This window comes from Aulostomus chinensis, chromosome 1 (assembly GCF_037954235.1).
Source record: "Aulostomus chinensis isolate RoL2024-O1b breed Wild chromosome 1, RoL_Achi_v1.0, whole genome shotgun sequence".
Taxonomy (NCBI): domain Eukaryota; kingdom Metazoa; phylum Chordata; class Actinopteri; order Syngnathiformes; family Aulostomidae; genus Aulostomus; species Aulostomus chinensis.
This window is the reverse complement of record NC_141320.1, coordinates 59,673,501-59,695,554: the sequence shown is the minus strand read 5'-3', so window position 1 is coordinate 59,695,554 and position 22,054 is coordinate 59,673,501. Positions and strand designations below refer to the sequence as shown.

Below are 22,054 nucleotides of genomic sequence, written 5' to 3'. Positions count from 1 at the left end.
GAAACTCTTTTAGCTCATGGTATAAAATAAAACAAACTTCCACGCAAAGGACTGACATCTTCTGAGCTGGGAGCAACTAGACGCTAAAAATTGAATGACTGACGTGCATAAAAGCAGTAACTTTAACTACTACAGTTCACCTCCTCTAATTAATACAGCAGCTTTAGAATAGACTTTAGAAAGAGAAAGGAGACAGTGTTTCTAGTTCTGTAAGACAGAGGAGAGACGCAGTAATTCCAATAGAAATTGCAGTAGATATCTGGATGGAAACACAGCTAAAGACGGCTATCCAGGAAGTTCCGGTACAGCAGTAGAGAAATACTTCACGGCATCTGTAACAGTGAATGTTCTCCTTCGATTAAACACACGTCGGTGTGTGTGCTGGAGTGTGTGTGAGTACCCAGGTTATGCTAAGTGCCTGCATTGATCTGTGGACACTCAGCCGGCGTTGAATAACTCCAGCGCCACCGTTGAGCGGCGGTGGGCTCTTGAACAAGGGTAACAGCTTCGGCAGGGGCAGCGCCGCGCTCCTGGACCGTTAATTAAAAGGATATTAAATATTTAAAAAGGTACAGCTCCGCTAACTGTGATAATTTTTGCTGTTAAATAACATATCCATCGTTTCATACTGATATTACGGTTGGTTCACCAGGGGTTTTCACTCTGTGTATATTAGCAGCACCATTAGCTGTTCGTCTACACGTGTTGTACGTCACTGTCAGGATTCTCACTTTCTGCCTTCTATTTCTCTCGAAGGAGTTCAGAGAGAAGTACCGAAATGCTTTAAATACTTTTCATCTTCCTCCAATTAGTTCATTCCTTTCATTTGTCTTGTTTTTTTCAGTGTCCTACACATTAGTGGGAGCACTTCTCCGTCTTCCCTAATGTTTGTCCTGCAGGGACAGTTCAGCGTAATGGTGTTCATTACACTCCTCTGCCAGGAATCACTCCCACACATGATGCAAACACACACTAGGAAATATCTGCTGGGTCTCCACGATGTAGTAGTACTTTAAAAAAAATGTATTTTTACAGCATATATTAGTTCTAAACAACTATTACACGAACAAAAGGAGGTTAAATAGAATGAGAACAAAGTGATGGTTCAAAGAAAACAAATAAGGAAGGTTATGAGGAAGTGAAATATTTGGGGAAATTAGAGCTTTACCTGGATCAGCGTCCTCATTCTTACTGGCCTTGTCAGACTGGTGGAGTCTAAGGTAATGCTGGGAGTAGAAACAGCATCAATGAGACCTGATTCTGTCCCTTTATCTCCATTCCTTTTGTGTCGCTTGTGCCACTCGTACTGGCTGGCTAATGTAGCCGGGCAGCTTCCCCCGGTTGGTCCAGCTGGTCCTGGCTCCAGGGATTCTGAATTGATCACATGATGATCAACTGATAAAGTCAAATCCTAATTCAAGTCTCTAAAGCCTCTCTCTTATGTTCCATTCAGCCTCCAGTTTGTCGTGACTTCTTAGACGACTGTGTTATTACTGGGATCCACTAAAGGAATGTCTGCAACAATAACAGCTTGACCTTAGCTGACTCTTCAATCCTGCTTTGAACTAAAACATGAATACAGTGCTTGAGTAAAGAAGCAGAAGTTAGATTTTAATGCTTAAAATCTGAATTTTTTTAAAAACTGGGTTTATTTTTCTTTCCGTTTATTCCACTCTCCTCCTACTCACGGTGTTTCATCCTCGCATCTCCCTATGAGTCCTGCTGCCGTTCCATGTCACCAGATTAGAAAACAAACGCACACAAAACGCTGCTACAGTTAAGAGAAATTTAATATACGGTCACCTTGACAACTACAAAAAGACAATGTCCCTCTCACCCTGTAATCTCACTGTCAGAATTGTCTTCTAGCGATCCTTGGGTTTATTATTCAACCAGTGATTGTTCATCCTGTCAAAACGGACGAGGCAGATCAAGAGCCGAACGATATTTATGGATAATAAACTGAACAACACACAGACTGTAACTTTTTTTGCATGAAATTCCCGCATAGCGGAGGCACTGGATTCAAGTCTAACGCAAAGGGTGAGGGGAACCTAATGGCATCATGTGGTCATCTTGAGACCGGTCACCTGACTGGAGCTGGAAGGAAATGAATTTCTGGAAGTTGAGATCAACGTAAAAGCCTCACACTTTCCAGCAGTTCCGACTAAAAGGAAGGAAAAAAAAACAAAACATGTTGCAACAGTGCTGTCACACACAACCACAGTTACTCTTTGAGTTTTTTTTTTTTTTTAAAGTGATAATTACCGCAACAGAGGATTCCACAAAGCTGAGCAATAAAATAACTGCCCATTAAACAGTGAAAAGTGAAACAACTCAGTGAACGGTACGTCTTTAAGAAGTACACCAGTGCTCTTTGCCCCAGGCGTTGGCAGAACACCGTGCTGATCTGATGCACAAATTCCTGGAAGACGGCTGCATCCCTCCCACAAGCCCGACAGGCTTTAAGATGCTGTTTGACCTGTATTCACTGAATGTAGATCTAGACCACCACACAGGAAACCCACACTACTGGAAAAGGGGGACTCTCTGATTCAAATGCATTAAAGACAGGAATGCAAATGTTCTTGCACTGCATACAAAAAAAAAAACAATCTTATTTTGGATTTTGGTACTTATCTCCATATTTGAGAAACGCATCAAGAATATCTTTTCACATGTCTTTAAAAAAGGTGCAACAACAAGTTAATTATTTAAGGGCAACGCTCACTGGTCTGGGAAGCATTAGTATGGTCCAGCAGTTACCGTGCAACACCTCTGCAAGCCCCGTGTCACCCTGATTTGAGCTGCAACGCTGACAATGCATTCCAAAACAGGCTATCATGTAAAACCACCATAAACCTACGAGATCTGTTTTTCATCCAAGCACAAAATTTTGAAGAATGCAATTCCCAAAGTCTCTAGAGCCGAATCACCTTACATTTGTCTCTTTATCAATTATTTTGCTCCCTCTATGTAAGTTTTAGTTTCTTTATTTTAAAGGAAAACGCTGCCCGCGTTCCCAGAGTTTGTTGGCATGTGTTTGTGTCTCAGCAGATTAGTGCCATTATTGGCACGTGCTTTAAAAAAAGAAAGGAAAGAAAAAAAAAAAAAAAAGAGTTGCAAATTTAGCACTAGCCTTATTTGTTTGTGGCAATTAGAATCAAATATTAATGTGATGATTATTTATTCATGTTAAAATGCTACACGTAGCACCTTGAAACGATTTAGTGTCACTCTGGTTCCCAGTAATGCTGCACTCAGTTCCATTATTTACATCGTCCAGGAGCCTCAGTATTGAGTTTGATCAGGAAACAGAACGGTATTTTTCAAGAAAAAAATTGGACTCAAACTTTTCCATCTAGAAGAGAAGAAGAGCAGAGGAACAGCCAGGAAGCCTGTTTTGGCTCTGATGTGACAACATGTCATCTCCACTCAAACGGAGGCGCTTGCATGTGCAATGATGTGTGTATTCAGTATTATATCACTACTTGGCTCTGGCACAGCAACCAGTGAGGCAGGTCAGAGAGGACCACAGTCATCCGCTACAAGGTGGCTGCTGCAAAGTGCATTGACAATGTTACAGAATAATCGACGGTGTTTCACGTGCACAAGTTGTCCAGCCGTGGAAATCGCTTGAGCGCTCGGTAGGTTCAACTGCATATCGAACTTTCTAATGCCATGTGTATCTTCCCCACTTCCTGGCAGTGACGACCGCTTGACAAGCACCTTCAGAAAACAGCTGCTGAAGGTGCTTGTGGGACGGATTCGAGATCTCAAAGTGCCCTCTTACAACACAAATCTAAAAATCTAAAGTCAAAACTATGATTTGAAAAATTGTCACGAAAGGTTCTTTTGTCTACAAACCTCTAGTAAGCAGCATTTTCATTCGCATGGACCTGGTCTGACAGGAATCTATGGAGGCACCATGAACAAACGTGATCCCTGATTTACTTCCTTTACTGCGTTTGAGAGCAGGTCTAAAATCTAGCGGGGAACAGCATGTGAAATTCTGGGCCAATACTGATGTTCAAAATAAGAATCTGGCAGACAGCTGACACTGATATACTTGTTTTAACTGATCTTACCTCTCTCTTTTGTACAAACCCACTAAAAAAAAAAAAAAAAAAAAAAAATTCATAAAAAGCACTATTCCTCGGTCTTTTAACCCTTTATCACTCAGTCTACATCGACAAATCCAACCCTGCCCATTCCTGAAACAAAATTTACTATAAACTTTCACATCTACACATAAACTTGAGCTGCTGCCACCTGCAAATCTTTTTTGCGGGTTGTAGTCAACAAGGCCAGTATTGGCTGGTATGCCGATACACAGAGGATGTATTGTTGCAGCTCTGGTTAAGTCTGCAAATCGAAAAGCATTAATTTTTGTGCTTCTAAGGCAAGTAAAATATACAAATGGCGAGAGAAGGTGCCCACTGAATCAAGCGATGTACCAGAAGCTTGTGTCGCTGTCACACTCATTTTCAGAGAGCGAACGCGCACTCTTCAACTCTGATTGTTAATCAAGTTTGCTTGATTCACGCCAGCAAAAATCTACACTTTTCGCAGCTGCTCTATTTGCATTTAGTTTACTGCTCCGGTTTATTTATTTATTTTAATTAACGTGACAAACAGGAAGACACAGACACAATTCTGCTTAACTTCCTGTGTGACTCCATAGTTGGAGGTGAGAGCTTCTGGTCAATAATCAAAAGTTTTCTCATGATCTGCTGCCAATGTCTCCAGTAAACAAAACAAGGGAGTAGATTTTAGGGCTAAATGGAAGCGAGAGAGCCTGGAGAATGCACGGTCAGCGTTTAGGATGGGTGCGTGTGTGTGTGTATACACTCTTGCTATTCTCGTTCGCTCAACCTGACGTGAGGACCGGTGGGAATGGTGTGTTCCAGCATCCAGAGTTGACCAGCTATCATTCCCCCCGACAGGGAGAACATTAAGGTGTACCTGCTCCCCTCAGCACTTTCGCCGGCCACCCGGAGCAATGTTATTATGAGGAGGACCCAAGTTCAAACATCTCTCCTTCCCTCTGTGAACAGAGGCCTGTACGCATCATTAACCCGAGGCGATCCATCATCCGTCTCCTTGTCCGACGGCCTGTAATAGACTGTTAATGTTACCGCAACAAGCCCTTAATGGAGCAGGTGCTGCGACAAGCGACGATACATTAATTTGATGTTGTAGCCGCGGGTAAGAAAATAAAGAGGAAGCCTTATCACGTCTTCTCCTCGTTTTCTTAATAGCCACTCAAGCCATTTAGTAACACTTGGCGTTGTAATTATAGGATTGTATATATAGTTCATCGCTAGCAGTTGAGCTTTGACAACACCTAAACATCCATTAACAGATAGAGATGGATATTCTCATTCCCTCAACACTGGCTAACATGACCTGAAAGATTCAGAAACATTTTAGTAAGGATTTAATGATGTTTACCACTAAAATAATGTTTCCATCAGGTTAAATAGTCAGTAAGAAGGCAACATTTTGAGGGGGTGTTACTGGGCTAGAAATTTTAGAATGTTTTTATCCTCCCCTTGGGAATGAGATGCAGCATGTCGAGTCTGTATCGCTCTGTAAGTTGTGATTTAACCAACCGAGACATCCCGTTGCTCATCTTTTGCTACATGTGTGGACTTAACACCACCTTCATTTCCCAATTTTCCAAAATTGATTTAATGTAAACAAATGCAAGGGAGCGCTTGATTTGACAAGAAAAGTGAAGCCAGCCTAGCGGTGAAACAATCCCAAGACCTCGCGGCTTAGTGGGAGCCTGTAAATCCATCAGGTAAAGAGGTTAACCCTGCTGCACTCTGTGGATTGTGGACAGTATGGACGGGTGGGTGTTAAATGCTTAGCTGAAGAGGAAACCTGCATCCTCTAGCGTAAACACCGCCGCACTTCTATTGGACAACTTCAGGTCGTAAAAGTTTCGCGTCTGATTCTCATGAAAGCGCCCGGGGATTTCTGCACGCCCTCCCACACCCTGCAGCAGCTGAGGACGACTCCATAATCAGCTACTCAAACGTCATCCCACACTGTCAGCTAGTCTGCTTATGAATTATTGAAACCCAGACAGCGCCAAGGAGTTTATATGATCTGCTGCCCTCTGCGTCACCCGGCTACTACCGTATTCCACCTCCCCTCCTTGAACAACCACTATCACCATCGTTTGCTGTATACGTCGGCCGGTAAGCAGCCTGCTATTGCTATTGAGAGCAAAGGAAAGCCTTAAACCAATTACAATATTCAGCAAGTGGAATTTAAGCAGCAGGGGATCAGTGATTGGCTTAGAAACTGGATTAAGTAGGTGAAGGTAGTGAACACCAGTAACCCTTAAAGCCTCTATGTGAAGGCAGGAAGCCAGACAGGGAGAGAGGAGAGACACTTCCTGCCCGGGAATCCATATTAGTCAGCGGCAGAGGAATGCTGCCTGGCTGCTTCGACACACACACACTCTCTCTCACACACACACACACACACACACTCTCTCACACACACACACTGCAGTTGTGCTGATTGTATAGATTCCCAATTCACCAGATAACACGAGGAAGATCACTTAATATCATCTGTTACATCAGTGGGTAGAGGAGCAGTTTGCAAAGGTGAAAGTCACTCATGTGAAATCCTCGATAATGACGGCAACAATAACAAAAAGCTTCCTCAATCATGACCGCGAGGCCTTTCTGCCACCTTAAAACACTTCGCATGTGGCATTTAGAATCTCAGCAGACCGAAAAAAAGAAACAACTGATGCACGTATGAAAGTGGAAACCTTCAGTGGCAACCTTGTGAATTAATACAGAAAACAAAGTACTTCTTCAGAAGGGCTAATGGGAAAACTGGACGTCCAGACTGCACCATGAAGTCTTCACTGCAATTTAGTAAATGGCACTTTTGTAAATCTCAGAAGCCGAGAAGCGATGAAAGAGAGAGCCGACTGTGAGGGCACTAGGTCTCAGTGCTCCTGCGTGTCACTGTGATTACATTTTGTTCTCATTCGGCCCGGACACGAGTGACAAGCACAAAGATTACAACTCTACACTTGAAAAGATAGATACTGGCTTATATAACATCCTCAGCCCTTTTACCTCATCAGAGATGGCAGCGAGTGGAGAGGCTGCATCCCTGCAACGGGACGAATGCTAGGGAAGCTGCACGGTGTGACCCAGCACAGCTGGTGGTTGAAATAGAGCAAGAAGTATAAAAGTTGCAGACCAAATTCCAGATTATTTGACCAGGTTGCAACTCTGTTTTTTTTTGGTGTGCATTGAATACAACGTTTGCAGACAAATAATTGAATTCTACAGAGGCCGAGGAATGTTTTAAACGCTGTTATCTTGTCACAACGAGTTACTATCCGCAGGCGAGCTTCATTATCACCGGATCATTCCTGAGATAATGGCGCTTGTTATCACGATACAGCGAAAATGGACATTATTGCCCCAATGACGAGTTAGGCTTCCTCTTATTTTGAGATAAATTTGAATTAACTGAGTCGTTGTGGGCGGTTATTATCGTGATCTCGCACAGATAAATTTACACGATATCACCGGATAAAAAGCTTCGTTATCTCAAGATAACAACAAAAAAAAACATTTAAACGTATTGAAATAAGAGGCCAACTTAAGCTAACATAGATACCAATTTCTCGATTTCAAAAATGGTTAGTTTTGTTCTGGTCCAAAATTGTAGGACAAGTGTCTTATAATAGTGGACAAAATACTGAAAAAACTCAAGTATGTGCTGTAAATCATTGACCCGCCTCTGTTGTATTACTGGCTCCTGCTATTGACTGATATTTCATAAAAGCTCAGTATTGACAAACAGATAAATGTGCCCGACTCTAATCTGAAGAATTCAGCAGACTCTTTGCGTCCAGGTTCTTGCCCTGGCGAAACAATCAATTTAGCCCCCGCCCATTTGTCTTAAGCAGTTATCCAGATCAATTACAGCAGCAGACCTCATCAGCATCCCACATCCTATCTGTCAAAGGCTCGTCTCCGCACGGTTCCTACGCTACGGATCCATTTCACCCTCCACGCAGCAGGGATTGTATTTTATCAACCATTAGCAACAGTTGGGAGGCCGGATCTAAGCCTCAGCTGAGCGTGGAGCCAGGGTATGAACCTCCCCGGTTCTCCCTCTCATGTGAGCTCGCGCTGCAGCCTGGATTATTGTCAAACACATTAGCGTGGAGCCTAATGCAACCCACAGCCATACAGGCCGGCTGCTCCACTGCTGCCCATCGATTCGAATAGCAGGAGGGAAAACAAGTGGATTACATAATTCATGTGACTGGCTGTTCCATTTGTAGTCCTGCTCAACTGGGAGACATAGAATAATAGATGAGACTGAATAGTATTGGAGATGAATGAGCTCAACATTTTTGCACGGCAACGACGACGATCCCGCCACTCATTTCTACCTGAAATGGAAAGGGATTATTCAAATGTCTTTAACTTTAAATCTCGGAACCGTGAAAGTCGACTCATTCAGAGGCTTGACGACAATAAAGTGGGCGATTCCCGCAGTCTGTCTGCATCTTTTAGCGAGTCGCACCACGTCAGGGTATGTGGCCTTCTGTCCAGAATGATGAGGTGACAGGTCACTCCACCTTTCACTCCTAAGGCCATAATCTGATCTGTTGACACCAGGTGACTGCTGATGGAATTCAGTGGTACATGGGAGTGTTCTAGAACTCATCCTGATGTGAGGGAAAAATAATAACGCCAGCTTCTATCGAATTTTTTGTGGTTTTTTTTTTTTAAGTAGAATTTAAGTTACCATTGGCCAATCTTGAAATTGAAGGAGCAGAGCAGAGCAGAGCTTTTTTTTCTCTCAATAAAATCAATAAAAAACAATTTTTAAGAGGTTAACAACCCACAATAGTGAATGTAAACAAATTTTGGTTTTTGTAAAATAAAGATAAAGTTTGTATCACTTATGGGGTTCGTGAAATAATACATATTCACAAGCATGACTTGATATCAATAGTCTCCATTATTGCCAAGCTTCCTTCCTTCCTTCCTTCCTTCCTTCCTCCCTCCACTGAGTGAAACTTAATCCGCACTCGTAGCGAATTTAAAACCCAAAGTGATCAAATCTCGCACGTTTCCTGTGCATTTCAAGAGTTTCGTCTGCGGCTTTAAATTACAAATTTATTACCGCGATAACAAAACAAACCAAAGGGGAAAAAAAAAAAAACAGAAACAAAACTTACGTATCTGCTGATGAGGGTGCGAAGAGTGCTGAAATCCATCCCCATCTTCTTCCTCTTATTTCTGTCTGGTTTCCACAAACGTTACTTCAGCGGAGGCGCGAGCTTCTTCTTAATTCTCCTGCCATGACTCCCCTCGCGCTCCTCCTTGACGTGGGGTTCTAAAATTTAAAGAAAAATAAAAAAAAAGAAAAGAAAAAGAAAAAGAAAAGGGGGGGGAAAACCCCCGCTCACCTCCAGGAGAGGAACAACAGGCTGTCAGGCTGAGCGCGGCTCCGACGAGTTCTCGGACACTTCATACAAGCACAGACAAGTCGGTTCCTCCTCCGAGAGCCAGCCTGAGAAACTAATATCCTCCTCCTCCTCCTCCTCCTCCCCCTCTTCGCCGCGAGTACTTATAATCTCCTTGCCTCGCGCGGCGGCCAGAAGAGCTTTCCTTTCATCTACGTCACGAGACGCCAGGTGTTAGCGCTGCCTGGATGAGGGCGCATGCGCACTCTGGTGGTGTTGTCGGGGCCTAATTGATTCTAGTTAATGACGATATTGATTAGACAGGAAAAGAAAAGCTTCATTGATTCCCCCAATCACAACGATGCTACCTTTGCAAAACAGAGGGAGCATAGAGAAATTAAATAAGTGAAAAACATTGTTTATTATATAAAGCACTACTACTGCTGACAACAACAACAACAACAACAATAATAATAATAATGAATAGATTGTAAGGGAATAGAAAATAAAAAGTGGTACAAAAAACAGAAACATGCCAATGCTGATAACAATGCTAATGTGCTGCAGAGGAGAAGCTACTATACTTCATATGTATGTATATGTGTGTGTGTGTGTGTATATATATATATACACACACACACACACACGTATATGTATATTTACATATACACAAATCCAAGAAGAAGAAGAAGAAGAAAATGGAGTTTTAGTTTATAGTTTGTCTTTCACTATTCCGGGCTCATCTCAGTGGAAAACACTCTTTCTTGTTTTTCTAATTGTGGTTTAGTTCATTATTTCTAGCAGCACATCGTCTAGAGGGAAGCACTTCTCCACATCTTTACTGGTTCTAGTTCTGCCTTTCACTAAGATCACCTTTGCGCATGTTAGGGTCTAAAGGCCGGAACCAGAATCAGGGGTCTATGTTTCCGGAGGGAAATGTTTTCATTCATTTGTCCGTCCTCTGTTTCCTGGAGACGCTTTTCGGCGGGTTCTGATGAAGAACAATCATGAAGATAAATGCAACAGCTTAAATTACATCCGGTTATTACTTTCAGAATAATATTCAACAGCGAGTTTGCTTGGCTATTTGGGGAAAAAAAGCAAGAAAACATTCATGAAACGAATTTAAAATAGATAAAATTGTGGAGAAGAATTCATAAGAATTACAAACTACAGCATGAAGCAAAGGACATTCAATTATAAATGTTTTGTCTTTTAAAACAGACTTTATCTGACATGGAAAAATAATTGTTACCATAGATATTTATGGATTTACTTTTTTTTATTTTTAATCAGCAGTTGAGGTTTTTTATTTTTTAATGCTCTTTGTTTTTGTTAATTTACTTTATTCATTTTTAGTCCTGTCATGGAGTGCTGTAATTTGGCCAATAAACTTTTTGAATAAACGTGCAGAGAACGTCAAAGAACAGGACAGGGATTGTCAACTCTTAAAACAGAGTATTGGGGAAAAAATTTGACTTATTAACAGAACACTAACAGAAAAAAAAAAATCGCCACGGTCAGATATGCTTTTGTTTTGAAGGATGAAAGGCGCTCTGGGCGGTCTCCTTCCTGCCTCACGCTAACTTGACTTTGCTTGTCAAAATGGCGACGCTTGCCGTGGGAGACCGGAGTTAGTTCACATCACACCGTGGTATTTGCTCAGCTTTCTAGCCCACAAAACCTTAGTGACGGGCGGGATGGCAACTCTGGATCAGAAATCCCCCAACGTGCTTCTCCAGAGCCTCTGCTGCCGAATCACCGGGAAAAGCGAAGGTAACGGAACACCGTTCAACGTCAGCGCTAGCGTGCGCTACGTTCATTCATGGAACACCAAAACGAACCTCATTGAGAAATGTGACACTTTAACACCGAGTCACCCATTTATCGCATTCACACGTAATAGAAAGAGGTCGAATGTGTCCCCGACATGTTCTGGAAAATTCGGGTTATCGTGTCCGGACCAGGAAGTGGAGATCTAAACAGATTTTAACTTTTTAGACCGCCTGCACTGGTGTCAACTTGGTTATGCTGGATGGAGTCCTGCTTGGACTTTTGGCTTAATGCCGAGCTCCAGAAAGTGCTCATGGATTAGCAAAATATTCGAGTCCTCCAACACGTCAATAGTTGTCAGCCCGATGGGGAGCTTCATCATTTGGGGCAGCGGCTCTCAAGTTAGCCGGGCTAACGGTAGGTCTGCGCAGCTGGCAGCCGCTGGGCTGAGCTAGGCGCTGCAGAGTTTTACGGCTCTTCAAGCTGGCACTGTGCTACGCCGCCAGTTTTGGCGTAATCGAGCGGTTAGTAGTTCGCTTCAGTCGTGTTTTAGCTTGGGAGCTAGTTAGCTCTCCGGCTCGAACACGGCGCTGTTTGTTAATGGACGCATTTGCTAGCTTGCAGGCCCCACTGCAACTGCTGCATGCCAGAGAAAGATTGGCACGTCTGTTCTGAGCTGGCCATTTGATCAGCATTATAACAACCTCATCATCTACTTTTCAGCGGGATGATTAAAGATAGCAAATCAGAAGTGTCAAGATTTGTCTAACCCAACAGAGCCTGTGATATTTTCCCATTAATTCACTAACTTTTCTGTTGTAAATTCAAAATTCTGTGCCTTTGCGACTTTTTTTTGTGTGTAACTGGCAAAATTCAGATTAGCATCACCTCATATCCACATCCACTTGACATGACCTTCACTGGTTCTTTATCCCTCCAGCTGAAGTTGCCCACCAGTTCCAGTATGCAGTGCGAGTCATTGGGAGTAACTACGCCCCCACGATTGAACGGGATGAGTTCCTGGTGTCGGAGAAGATCAAGAAAGAATGTAAGAACTATTGGTCAACAACAACAAAAAGAACATTCATTTTCTAGGTGTTTTCCCAAACCAGATCCGTCTGTCCAAGCTGTCAGGTGCAAGTAGATAGTCGTCAAGGTAGCACCATTAGTGGGAAAAGATCGATTCAAGGTCTGGGACTGAAAATAAACCGGGAAGCACTTACTGTAGAAAACACTCATTTATCCCACATCTTCAGGGGGAAGGTATTTATGAGGTTTTAGATGTGTAAATTGATGTAAACACACAAAAAAGTTAGTTTTTTTCCCAAATCTTTCAGTGCTGAAGCAGCGGAGAGAAACAGACGCTGCTCTCTTTTCCGAGCTGCACAGAAAACTTCAGACGCAGGTGTGTATGTGGGGTTCTCTCTGCAGCATCCCCTCGCTCGGCATCAACATATTATTAATGTTTCTCCTCCTGTGTGAAAGGGTGTTCTGAAGCATCGCTGGTCTGTTCTGTACCTGCTGCTCAGCCTCTCCGACGACCCCCGCAAACCCTCCAGCAGGGTGAGGAGCACATGCAGTCTCTTTATTTTAATAATACTATAATAGCAAAAGTAACACTCTGTGCTTCCCAGGTTGGAAATTATGGGGCACTGTTTGCTCAGGCTCTTCCCAGAGATGCTCACTCCACTCCGTTCTACTGCACCCGACCCCAGAGCCTGGCCCTGGGCTACGGGGAGAGAAGTGCGGGTCTTTCAGCCAGTGTGGGGACCAGCGGGATCTCCAGTCTGGGAGTTTACACGCTTAACGGACCCACGCCAACTCCACAGTCGCTGCTGGCAGGGTGAGGACGCTCATGTAACGGAAACATTTTGCGTTTCTGGTTAAAATAAGATGTCACAATATAACAGCATCAGAATGGAAGCACTGGCCTGAAACGCTCCAGGGAGAGTCCAGTAAAAACACTACGATAAAGAAAGGATCAATTAGTAGCAGGGAACGAGCTCGCCTCAGTCTGACCTCCATACAAATCGCTTTCATGACGCAGCAGAAGACCATTTAATTCCATTAATCTTCATTCATAATGCAGGGGTCTCTCAGTTAGAAATGACCGCCGAGCTGCCTGGGCTCACCTTGTAGAAAGAGCAAATCTACATTTAGAGAAAAAAGTATTATTTATATGCTGGGAAAATCAGATTTTTGACTGAGTGAATTGCTGTTTTGAGTGTGAAATCTACTAAGTTGCAAGGAGTTGTGACATACTTGACCTCTCTGGATTGATGTCTATGGAGGAATCACACACTCCTCCAAAATACCTGAGCCATGACAGGTCTTTCCTTATCGTTTCATGGTATTAATAAGACATGGAGCTGAATTCGTCATCAAGTTCATATCTTTCAATACATCTGACACAAATAATTTTTCTGTACAATTCACAAGGACATAAACTAAAATTCAAGTGCTGATGACGGCATTTCTCGCTAAAATCAACTCTGCGCTTTATATTTTAAACTTTTGTGGTGTGTGTGTGTGTGTGTGTGTGTGTTGCAGACAACCTCCTCCATCCGCAGCTGCTGTAAGCGGGCAGCCTCAGGGCTCTAGGCTCGCTTGGGCTCTTCCCCTCAGCTCCTCCCCTTCCTCTGCTCTGGCTCCGCCCAACACTCGGCCACCTCTCGGACCTCCGGTTCCCTCCACCAGAGTGGTGCGTCCTCGCCTTGATGGCGACGGAGCCGGTGAGTTCATGAGTGACAGGCTATTGGTGAAGGATTTACACTGCATATGTGTTTCCTTTTTACCGCCCCATCTTTCAGCAGTAGATGGAGTGTCAGAGTGTGTGTTCCGCTTGTGTGTTACAGCCGAAACTCCCCTCCTGACTTTAGTGTTTCTTTTCCAACCTGACAGACTTAACTGCATCCCCAGTGTAAATCCTCTCGTCTTTTGTCGTTTTTATTTGGTCGTCCTCTGCCGGGGCATAGGGGAGGTGAGCGAGGCGGCGCTGGTGCGGGACATCGTCTACGTCTTCCAGGGAATTGATGGCAAATTCATCAAGATGAGCGCCCAAGATAACTGCTACAAAATAGACAGCAAGGTACAAGTTCAGGAGGTCCGACTCATTGCCTCGTCCTCCTCACACCACAGGTCAACAATCAGGTTTTTATATTCCTGAGTCCAGAGAAGATGATTTGATAGCCAGATAATCCCCGTTGATGGGAAACATTTAACAGATCAATATCAAGCTTTTTGGCTCGGAGCCACATTGACAACCCCCTCCCCCACCCTGACATTAGCAGTAAAGAGTCCTTTAAATGTAACCTGTCCCATATTCTCCCAGTGGTGCTAAACATAGACCTGTGGTCAATCTGCTGCCACCGTCCTGATGGAGCCACAGAGACAAATGAGTCAAGGACAAAGATATTTAGGAGTCCTTTGAACCTCTCTGTGCTCTAAAGCTCTGGAGAGGAGCGACTGAACACATCACACATCCAGTTCAGCCTCTCTGAAGGGTCGTGACACGGCAGGTGCACGTATGTTCTGTAACACGTGTGCTGCCTCTCCAGGTGGTGGTCTGCAAGTCCCTGAAAGACACCAGTAGCAGGCTGGCCGAGCTCGGCTGGCTCCACAACAAAGTCAGGAAGTATACCGATGCCAGGAGCCTGGACCGGGCCTTCGGGCTGGTGGGACAGGTGTGTGCTGCATCTGTGAAATGTTGCTAGTGGGTTTTATTTTCATTCCACTAATTCTCCTGTCTCATCTGGAGCAGAGCTTCTGTGCCTCGCTGCACCAGGAGCTGAAGGAGTACTACAGACTCCTCTCCGTCCTCCACTCACAGGTACAAAGATGTGACAGTGATCAGACAGATATAGATGCAGTAGAGGAAGACCACGGTGACGTGTGTGTGTTGTAGCTGCAGGTGGAGGACGACCAGGGTGTGAATGTGTGCACTGAGAGCTCCTTGACTCTCAGAAGGCTTCAGGTGTGGATGTACGACCCCAAAGTCCGGCTGAAAACGTTGGCTGCCCTCGTCGACTTCTGCCAAGGTAGCTTGAGGTTCTGTGTGTGTGTGTGTGTGTGTGTGTGAGAGAGGCTGTTTCCCAAGCACAGTTTTAATTGTGTGTTCTCTTCTGTACCCTAAGGTCGTAAGGGAGGCGAGCTGGCCTCAGCGATCCACGCCTACGGGAAAACAGGAGACCCGCAGATGAGAGCGCTGGTCCAGCACATCCTCAGCTTGGCATCACACCCCATCCTCAACTTCCTCTACAGGTGGATCTATGACGGCGAGCTGGAAGACACATACCACGAGGTATACACACAATACTGGCTTTCCAGAGGTCGGGACACTAACTGGTCCCGCTTTGAGAACAGAGAGGTACGCTAGCTCCTCAAATGAGAACCGATGAGAGGAGTTTAATGGAGGGAAACCATGATGGATGTGTCTCCTCCTACCTCCCCTGCATACACACGATTTATGAGTTCAGCATCACTTTTCAATTATCCCCCCCACACACAAACACTGTGGCAGGTTGCTAACAGTACATATGTACTGTTGTTGCATAATTTTGCATTCACTGGGAGAAAAAAAATCTGCTTTATTTGCCTGAATTAACAATTGAGTTGTCTCAATATTTCAGAAAAACAAAAAGATTGTTTTTTTGTTTGTTTGTTTTTTGGGGGAATTATGGGATTAACTCAAAACGGTGGTGGAGGGGGTTCTCAAGTGAATGACTATGAAAGAGACGCAGTATTGAAATACTTTTACCTGCAACACAGAATTTGGAAACTAAAAATTTGTTTTTTCTTAATTGTATCCGTGTGTGTGTGTGTGTAGTTCTTTGTAGCATCAGATCCCAACGTGAAGGCGGATCGCCTGTGGCACGACAAGTACTCCCTCAGGAAGTCTATGATCCCCTCCTTCATCACCATGGACCAGGCCCGCAAAGTAAGTGCACACTCAAGGGGATCCCGTCATCTATGGGCAGAACACGCCTACGTGAGCAGTACTGACGGTTATTACTCCTCCAGGTGCTGCTGATCGGAAAATCTATCAACTTCCTGCATCAGGTTTGTCATGACAGAACACCGACGGGCAAAATCACGCCAGCATCCAAGTCTGCAGACACACCCAAAGATGGTAGGAGTCTCTCATCACCTGACATCACCAACCAATATTTGCTCCTCCCCTCCGTCATATTGTTCTATTGATGCAGTTATCGATGCTTTTACCTCTCGCCGGCCTTGTCCTCTCTTTTGACTACGAGGAGTTATACTTAGCTATTGATCCGCTCTGCAGGGCTTCATCTGACCGCTTTGATTTGTAGCTTTTACGGGTTCTGGTGAAGGTCGTCACTTCTAGAACCTTGGGGGATTTTATTTAGTGCCGACAGCTTCTCTTTTTCGCTCATCTGTTTTGTCAGCTTGCTCTCCGCTAATACAGGGGGAAAACAAAACCAGGTCAAACGTCATTGACCTCCCATCTGTCCTGGCTGTAGCTGCAGAGTTGCTGTCCGACCTGGAGAGGGCGTTTCAGGAGAAGATCGACGCCGCCTACTTCGACACCAGTAAATACCTCCTGGACGTCCTCAACCGCAACTACCTTCTGCTGGAGCATCTGCAGGCAATGAGGAGATACCTGCTGCTGGGCCAGGGAGACTTCATCAGGCATCTCATGGACCTGCTCAAGTTAGCACCTTCTCACACACATAACTATAGATGATAACACAGGTTGATCCTTTTTTGTGATATTTGAGGGTCTTTTTTGTTGTTGTTTTTTTTCTGTAATCCCCCAGACCGGAGCTGGCGCGACCTGCCACCACTTTATACCAGCACAACCTGACTGGTATCCTGGAGACGGCGGTCCGAGCGACCAATGCCCAGTACGACAATGCCGAGATCCTCAAGAGGCTGGATGTGCGTCTGCTTGAGGTAATGTGTGTGTGTGTGTGTGTGTGTGTGTGTGTGTGTGTGTGTGTGTGTGTGTGTGTGTGTGTGTGTGTGTGTGCACGTGTCTTTCAATTGAAGCTCAGAGGAAACATGTAATTACCTTTGTGGCCTCTAGGTGTCTCCTGGAGATACTGGCTGGGACGTTTTCAGTCTGGACTATCATGTTGATGGACCCATTTCTACGGTAACACACACACTCTGTCACACTTTCTAAATATTTAGAATAGTATATGAATGGATCAGTTTGTGTGTATATATGTGTGTGCTTCAGGTGTTCACAAGGGAGTGTATGGGCCACTACCTGCGAGTGTTCAATTTCCTGTGGAGGGCCAAGAGGATGGAGTACACACTGACTGACATCTGGAAGGGACAGATGTGTAACGCCAAGCTGCTCAAAACCATGCCTGGTACAAACACACACTTGTTTACCTGATTTTTGAGTTTGCAATGATATTAGATAAGTTCTATAAGTTTATTTAGTACAGGACCTGTTACAGTTAACCCCACACGATCCTCCACGTGAAGAAAACTCACAAAGTAAAAACCCAAACACGTTCAAGCAATCAGCCAAAAGCAATTAAAACACTTTTTTTTTTAAAAAGCCCCAAAAAGGCTGAAATCTTGAATGAGGAAAAAAACAAATAATTTGCTGTTGGCAAAGAAAAAGCTTAACCTAATCAATTTTAAGACATATTTATCACATTATATGAATCAAATAATAACCCAATAATACACTAAGTACATAATGCCCACTAATGATTTTTCTAGGGAATCTAAAGGAACTTCTTTAGTTTGTCCTTATGTTGATGTTGTTTCTTTACAGTAAACTTTCTTTTATTTTGAAAGTCTGTGGGTAACTAATTATTTGAGTTTTTAAAAAAATTGATGCTTACCCCTCCAGAGTTGGCGGGCGTGCTGCATCAGTGCCACATCCTGGCGTCCGAGATGGTCCACTTCATCCACCAAATGCAGTACTACATCACCTTTGAGGTCAGACCATTAGCAAAGCAGTTACAATCATAGGCGGTAAGAGGTAGTAATTACAGCTGGGTAAGGGGTTGAGGGGGGGTGGGGGAAGGGTGGGGGGGGGGGTTGATTTACAGGGTCAGCAGCAGCATCAGAGCTTGTTGCATCAGAGAGGTTAACAGGTGCTGTTGACTTCCTCAGTAAAACAACTCAATGTGCCCTTGAGGACACGCAAGACCATCATAACTTACACAAGGCATGTTGGTCTGAATACTCTTACTGTGTGTGTGTGTGTGTGTGTGTGTGTAGGTGCTTGAGTGTTCCTGGGACGAGCTGTGGAAGAAAGTGCAGCAAGCTCAGGACCTGGACCACATCATCGCAGCTCATGAAGTCTTCCTGGATACCATCATCTCAAGATGCCTGCTGGACAATAACAGCAGGGTAACACAAACACGCACGCACAATAATCCCTGGGCAAAACAAACAAACAAAACAAAACTCTCCTTATGTTCACTCTTTATTTGTAACTTTCCAAGGCTCTTCTGAACCAGCTGAGGGCCATATTTGACCAAATCATCGAGTTCCAGAGTGCTCAGGATTCGCTCTACCGCTCCGCACTCGAGGAACTCGCCCTCCGACTGCAGTTTGAGGAGAGGAAGCAGCAGAGAGAGGAGGAGGTGCATGCTGGGAGCTTAACCTTGGATCTGTTATATTTGTTCAGTTGCCGGTGTGATTACTTGTTGGTCTTCCGATTCAGGGTCAGTGGGGAGTAACAGCTGAACAGGAAGCGGAGGAGAAGAAGAGGATCGAAGAGTTTCAGGAAACGATACCAAAAATGCGCTCGCAGCTTCGCATCGTCACACATTTCTACCAGGTACCAGCGGATACTCACAACAGTGCTACACAAATCCTTCAGTGGAGGCAAGTCGTCAGTTTTAGTTGTATGGCGCCAAATCACAAGTTATCTTCTGACACTTCACAAGTAGAGCAGGTCTAGTACCAAACTCCTTCAATGAACCTACACCCAACAATTCTCCATGAGCAAGCACATCCTGCAACAGCGGCCACGAAAACCAGACGGCCTCCTGCTTTGACCGGTTGAGGGGAAAGAGAGCAGGAGAGCAGGGCAGAGACAAAGACAGATAACGGAGGAAGACAAACAGAAGGAAAGACCCGCAGTGCAGCCAGCGGTTGCTGATGTGCTTTTTTATGTCACTCCCCAGAGTATCGTCCAGCAGTTCCTGGTGTTACTGATGACCAGTCCTGACGAGAGTCTTCGCTTCCTCAGCTTCAGACTGGACTTCAACGAACACTACCGGTCAGTTTCTATAGCACTCCATCCCATAATATCCACATCTGGCCTTTAAAAAATAAACCAACCTGAACCAAATATACAATCCAAAATTGTCATGTGGTTTACAGATCAGATGAAGGACATCAGATTGAATCAGACTAAGTTTTTGATGACTTGGCCTGTCCAAATTCATAAAATGACTGATGTTAGCATGTTAGCTCCCTTTAAAGTATGAACATCATTTGTTGGTGCACTGACTTGTCATCGCCTTCTCTCGTTTCTCAGCCACAACAGAACAGGCAGTTTATGGAGGAGAAAAGAGAACTGCTGCTATTCCCTCAGTCAGTGTAAGACTACCAGTTAGCATTCCCAGTTGCCCCAGTTATCACGACCAGTTCAAGTCATAAGACATCCTGTGTTTGCTCACGTGTAGCAGCAGAGGGCGCTGCTGCTTTAGCAGAACAACATAATGCTGCATTAAGAACATATGAACGCCGTTCAGAGGGTCGATCCGCAATGTCATTGAAGTGTAATGGACTGTTTCTGAATCCCTTCAGGGCTCGAGAGCCGAGGCTGAGAGCCTCGCTGAGCGCCACCAGGGGGCGACGCCTGTCTAATATCTGACATCAACATCCGTGTGGACAAACGAGACTGCCAGTCACTGGAGCATGATGACATCACAGAGACGGGGACGGCTCGAAAGCTCTTCATATCCAGACGATGTCATGCCTTGGGGAGTGACTAGGCGCCACACACTGAACAATCTGGTCACCGAGTGATGACATCACGGCAGACGGCTCCTGGCGAAGTCAGCTGAGCAGGATAAATTCAATCTTAAAGCGCTTTTCATGACTTTCTTCACCCAGAACGCCGATGAGGCGGATAGAAGAAGAAGAAGAAGAAGAAAAAATAAACCCAAGTTGCTTCCCGAGTCGCCACCTCATTACAGGGCATGCCTTATTCATGAGAGAGGCTGTTTTTCTCAGCGCGGTTGCCAAATCTAGTCCCATGTATGTACATAGAAATGTGCAAAAATGTAATTATGTGTAGATACGCATCTGTGGCTTTGTGTCTCCGCTCGAGGGTTCGACCGATATGTGTGGCATTTTATAAAAAAAAAAAAATTTGCATTTGTAGCAGAAATTGTTAAATTTGATTGTTTCAGAAGAGACAAGCCGATGTTTGGAAACTGATATTAATATTTACGGTCAGTATTGGCAGTACATATAGAAATGTATCGGTCTAACCCTAGTTCTCAAAGCTCCTCTTCAACTTTCAGGGTTTTTTTAAACGTGTCAGTTTTGCTGTCTGATCACAATCACACACAGGATGTGGACTCACACCGGTCTTTCCCCTCGTTGCTGTACATCAGCATCATCAGATTTAAGACAATGAAAGCGAAGAAGACCCGACTTGAATGTCGTTAAAGGTCCCGTTTGTGCTTAAGTGTGTTCTTCGTCCCCGCTTTGTTTACAATGTATGTGCTCCGTGTGAGAGATGGAACATGTTAAAGAAAACAACCACAATAACCTCACGTCCTCCTCTCGTTGCAAAAACTAAACATTTTCAGATGTTCCTTTTAAATATTGTACATATGTGAAAGAATTAAATGGTTAGAAATGTTAAACGGACAGTTTTATTCTTGGAAACATCTATTCCCATGTTGTGAAAAAAAAGAAAAAGAGAGTTGTTGGTGGCGTTACTAAGTGAGATTGTCTTCATGTGTTTATCGGACATCCACGATTTGACACAAACCAAACCTGAACAAATTTACTTGAGTTCAAAAATGGATAATCATCAAAGTCTTACTTGCTGGATCTTTTTTTTTTTTTTTTTTTTTTTAAACCTACGGCACAGGTTCATCTTTGTTCCAGGCTACTGTGTGCGTGCAGTGATTTGGTTTCTCTTTCTACTGTTAACGAAAGCAACTGGTGCTGCGTACGGTCACCGCGACCTGATACCTGACGATGTATCATCACGTACACGTGTATAGAAATGTTCAGATGCAACACTGAAACTCAGCACTGTCCATCTCTCTGTCCTCCCTATCATATAGCACATAATTGACAAACCGTCCCTCTTTACTTTGAATAAAATGTTTTATATTGATACACGACCTTGTATTGTTTGTGTGCTGTTGATCTTGGGGTCTATTTGAATTTGCTTGGATGTATCGCCACCTTCTGGCTAAGTGTGCTTTTAAAGGTGCAGTTCTACCGATCACTTGTGTCATGAGTTGTAAAAAAAAAAAAGGAAAAGTTTGGGCATTACTCTTTGATAAAGTTGCTGGGATATTCTGTCTTTCAAACCTGCTACTGTAAAGGTCAAAATAACAAAACAAGGTGCATAGATCCTACATTTCCCATAATGCATCACAACTGTCTTTCCATCAAACCACGCACAGCGGAAACTAACAGTTTCCAGAATAGAACCAACTGGCCTTGCAATTATTTATAATAAAAATTATTTTTTCCCCTCAGCTAATTAAGCGTGCAATAGCCCCAATGAACCACTAGAGGGAGTAGCAGCTTCTCTTTTAAAGCTACACACCTACTTGACATGCAGGACCTCCAACCTTCAATTTAGATTCTTCATATTCTGGAGGAGATTTG

General features: G+C 44.1%; 2 protein-coding genes across 9 annotated transcripts in view; one reads left to right on the top strand and one right to left on the bottom strand.

Annotated features, from left to right (window-relative positions):
• Positions 1 to 9,615, bottom strand: part of atp11a (ATPase phospholipid transporting 11A) — a 34,140-nt gene extending 24,525 nt beyond the window's left edge. For all 6 annotated transcript variants that reach the window (XR_015110003.1, XM_086184971.1, XM_086184708.1 and 3 more), the window contains exons 1-2: positions 9,476 to 9,615; positions 9,245 to 9,402 (exon numbers count right to left, since the gene is read on the bottom strand). Coding sequence is in view for 5 of the 6 variants with exons in the window: in XM_086184971.1 (XP_086041097.1) it covers positions 9,245 to 9,289 (45 nt within the window). In the remaining variant the exon portion in view is untranslated. The remainder of the gene's footprint in view (positions 1 to 9,244; positions 9,403 to 9,475) is intronic.
• Positions 9,616 to 11,073: 1,458 nt separating this feature from the next.
• On the top strand, positions 11,074 to 21,281 carry tubgcp3 (tubulin gamma complex component 3). Of its 3 annotated transcripts, none has more exons than XM_086184501.1 (24): positions 11,074 to 11,248; positions 12,186 to 12,293; positions 12,583 to 12,650; positions 12,731 to 12,808; positions 12,880 to 13,088; positions 13,796 to 13,977; positions 14,221 to 14,333; positions 14,803 to 14,928; positions 15,006 to 15,074; positions 15,156 to 15,282; positions 15,379 to 15,545; positions 16,071 to 16,181; positions 16,265 to 16,373; positions 16,732 to 16,921; positions 17,029 to 17,164; positions 17,298 to 17,366; positions 17,454 to 17,589; positions 18,084 to 18,172; positions 18,458 to 18,589; positions 18,685 to 18,825; positions 18,906 to 19,022; positions 19,372 to 19,466; positions 19,728 to 19,789; positions 20,000 to 21,281. In XM_086184501.1, exons 1-24 carry the CDS (start codon positions 11,173 to 11,175, stop codon positions 20,017 to 20,019), a joined length of 2,730 nt encoding a protein of 909 aa, XP_086040627.1. In that variant the 5' UTR covers positions 11,074 to 11,172; the 3' UTR covers positions 20,020 to 21,281. The 3 variants fall into 3 exon arrangements, with proteins under 3 accessions (XP_086040627.1, XP_086040542.1, XP_086040709.1); XM_086184416.1 differs by having other exon boundaries at positions 15,150 to 15,282; XM_086184583.1 differs by lacking the exon at positions 19,728 to 19,789 and having other exon boundaries at positions 15,150 to 15,282.
• Positions 21,282 to 22,054: the final 773 nt, after the last annotated feature.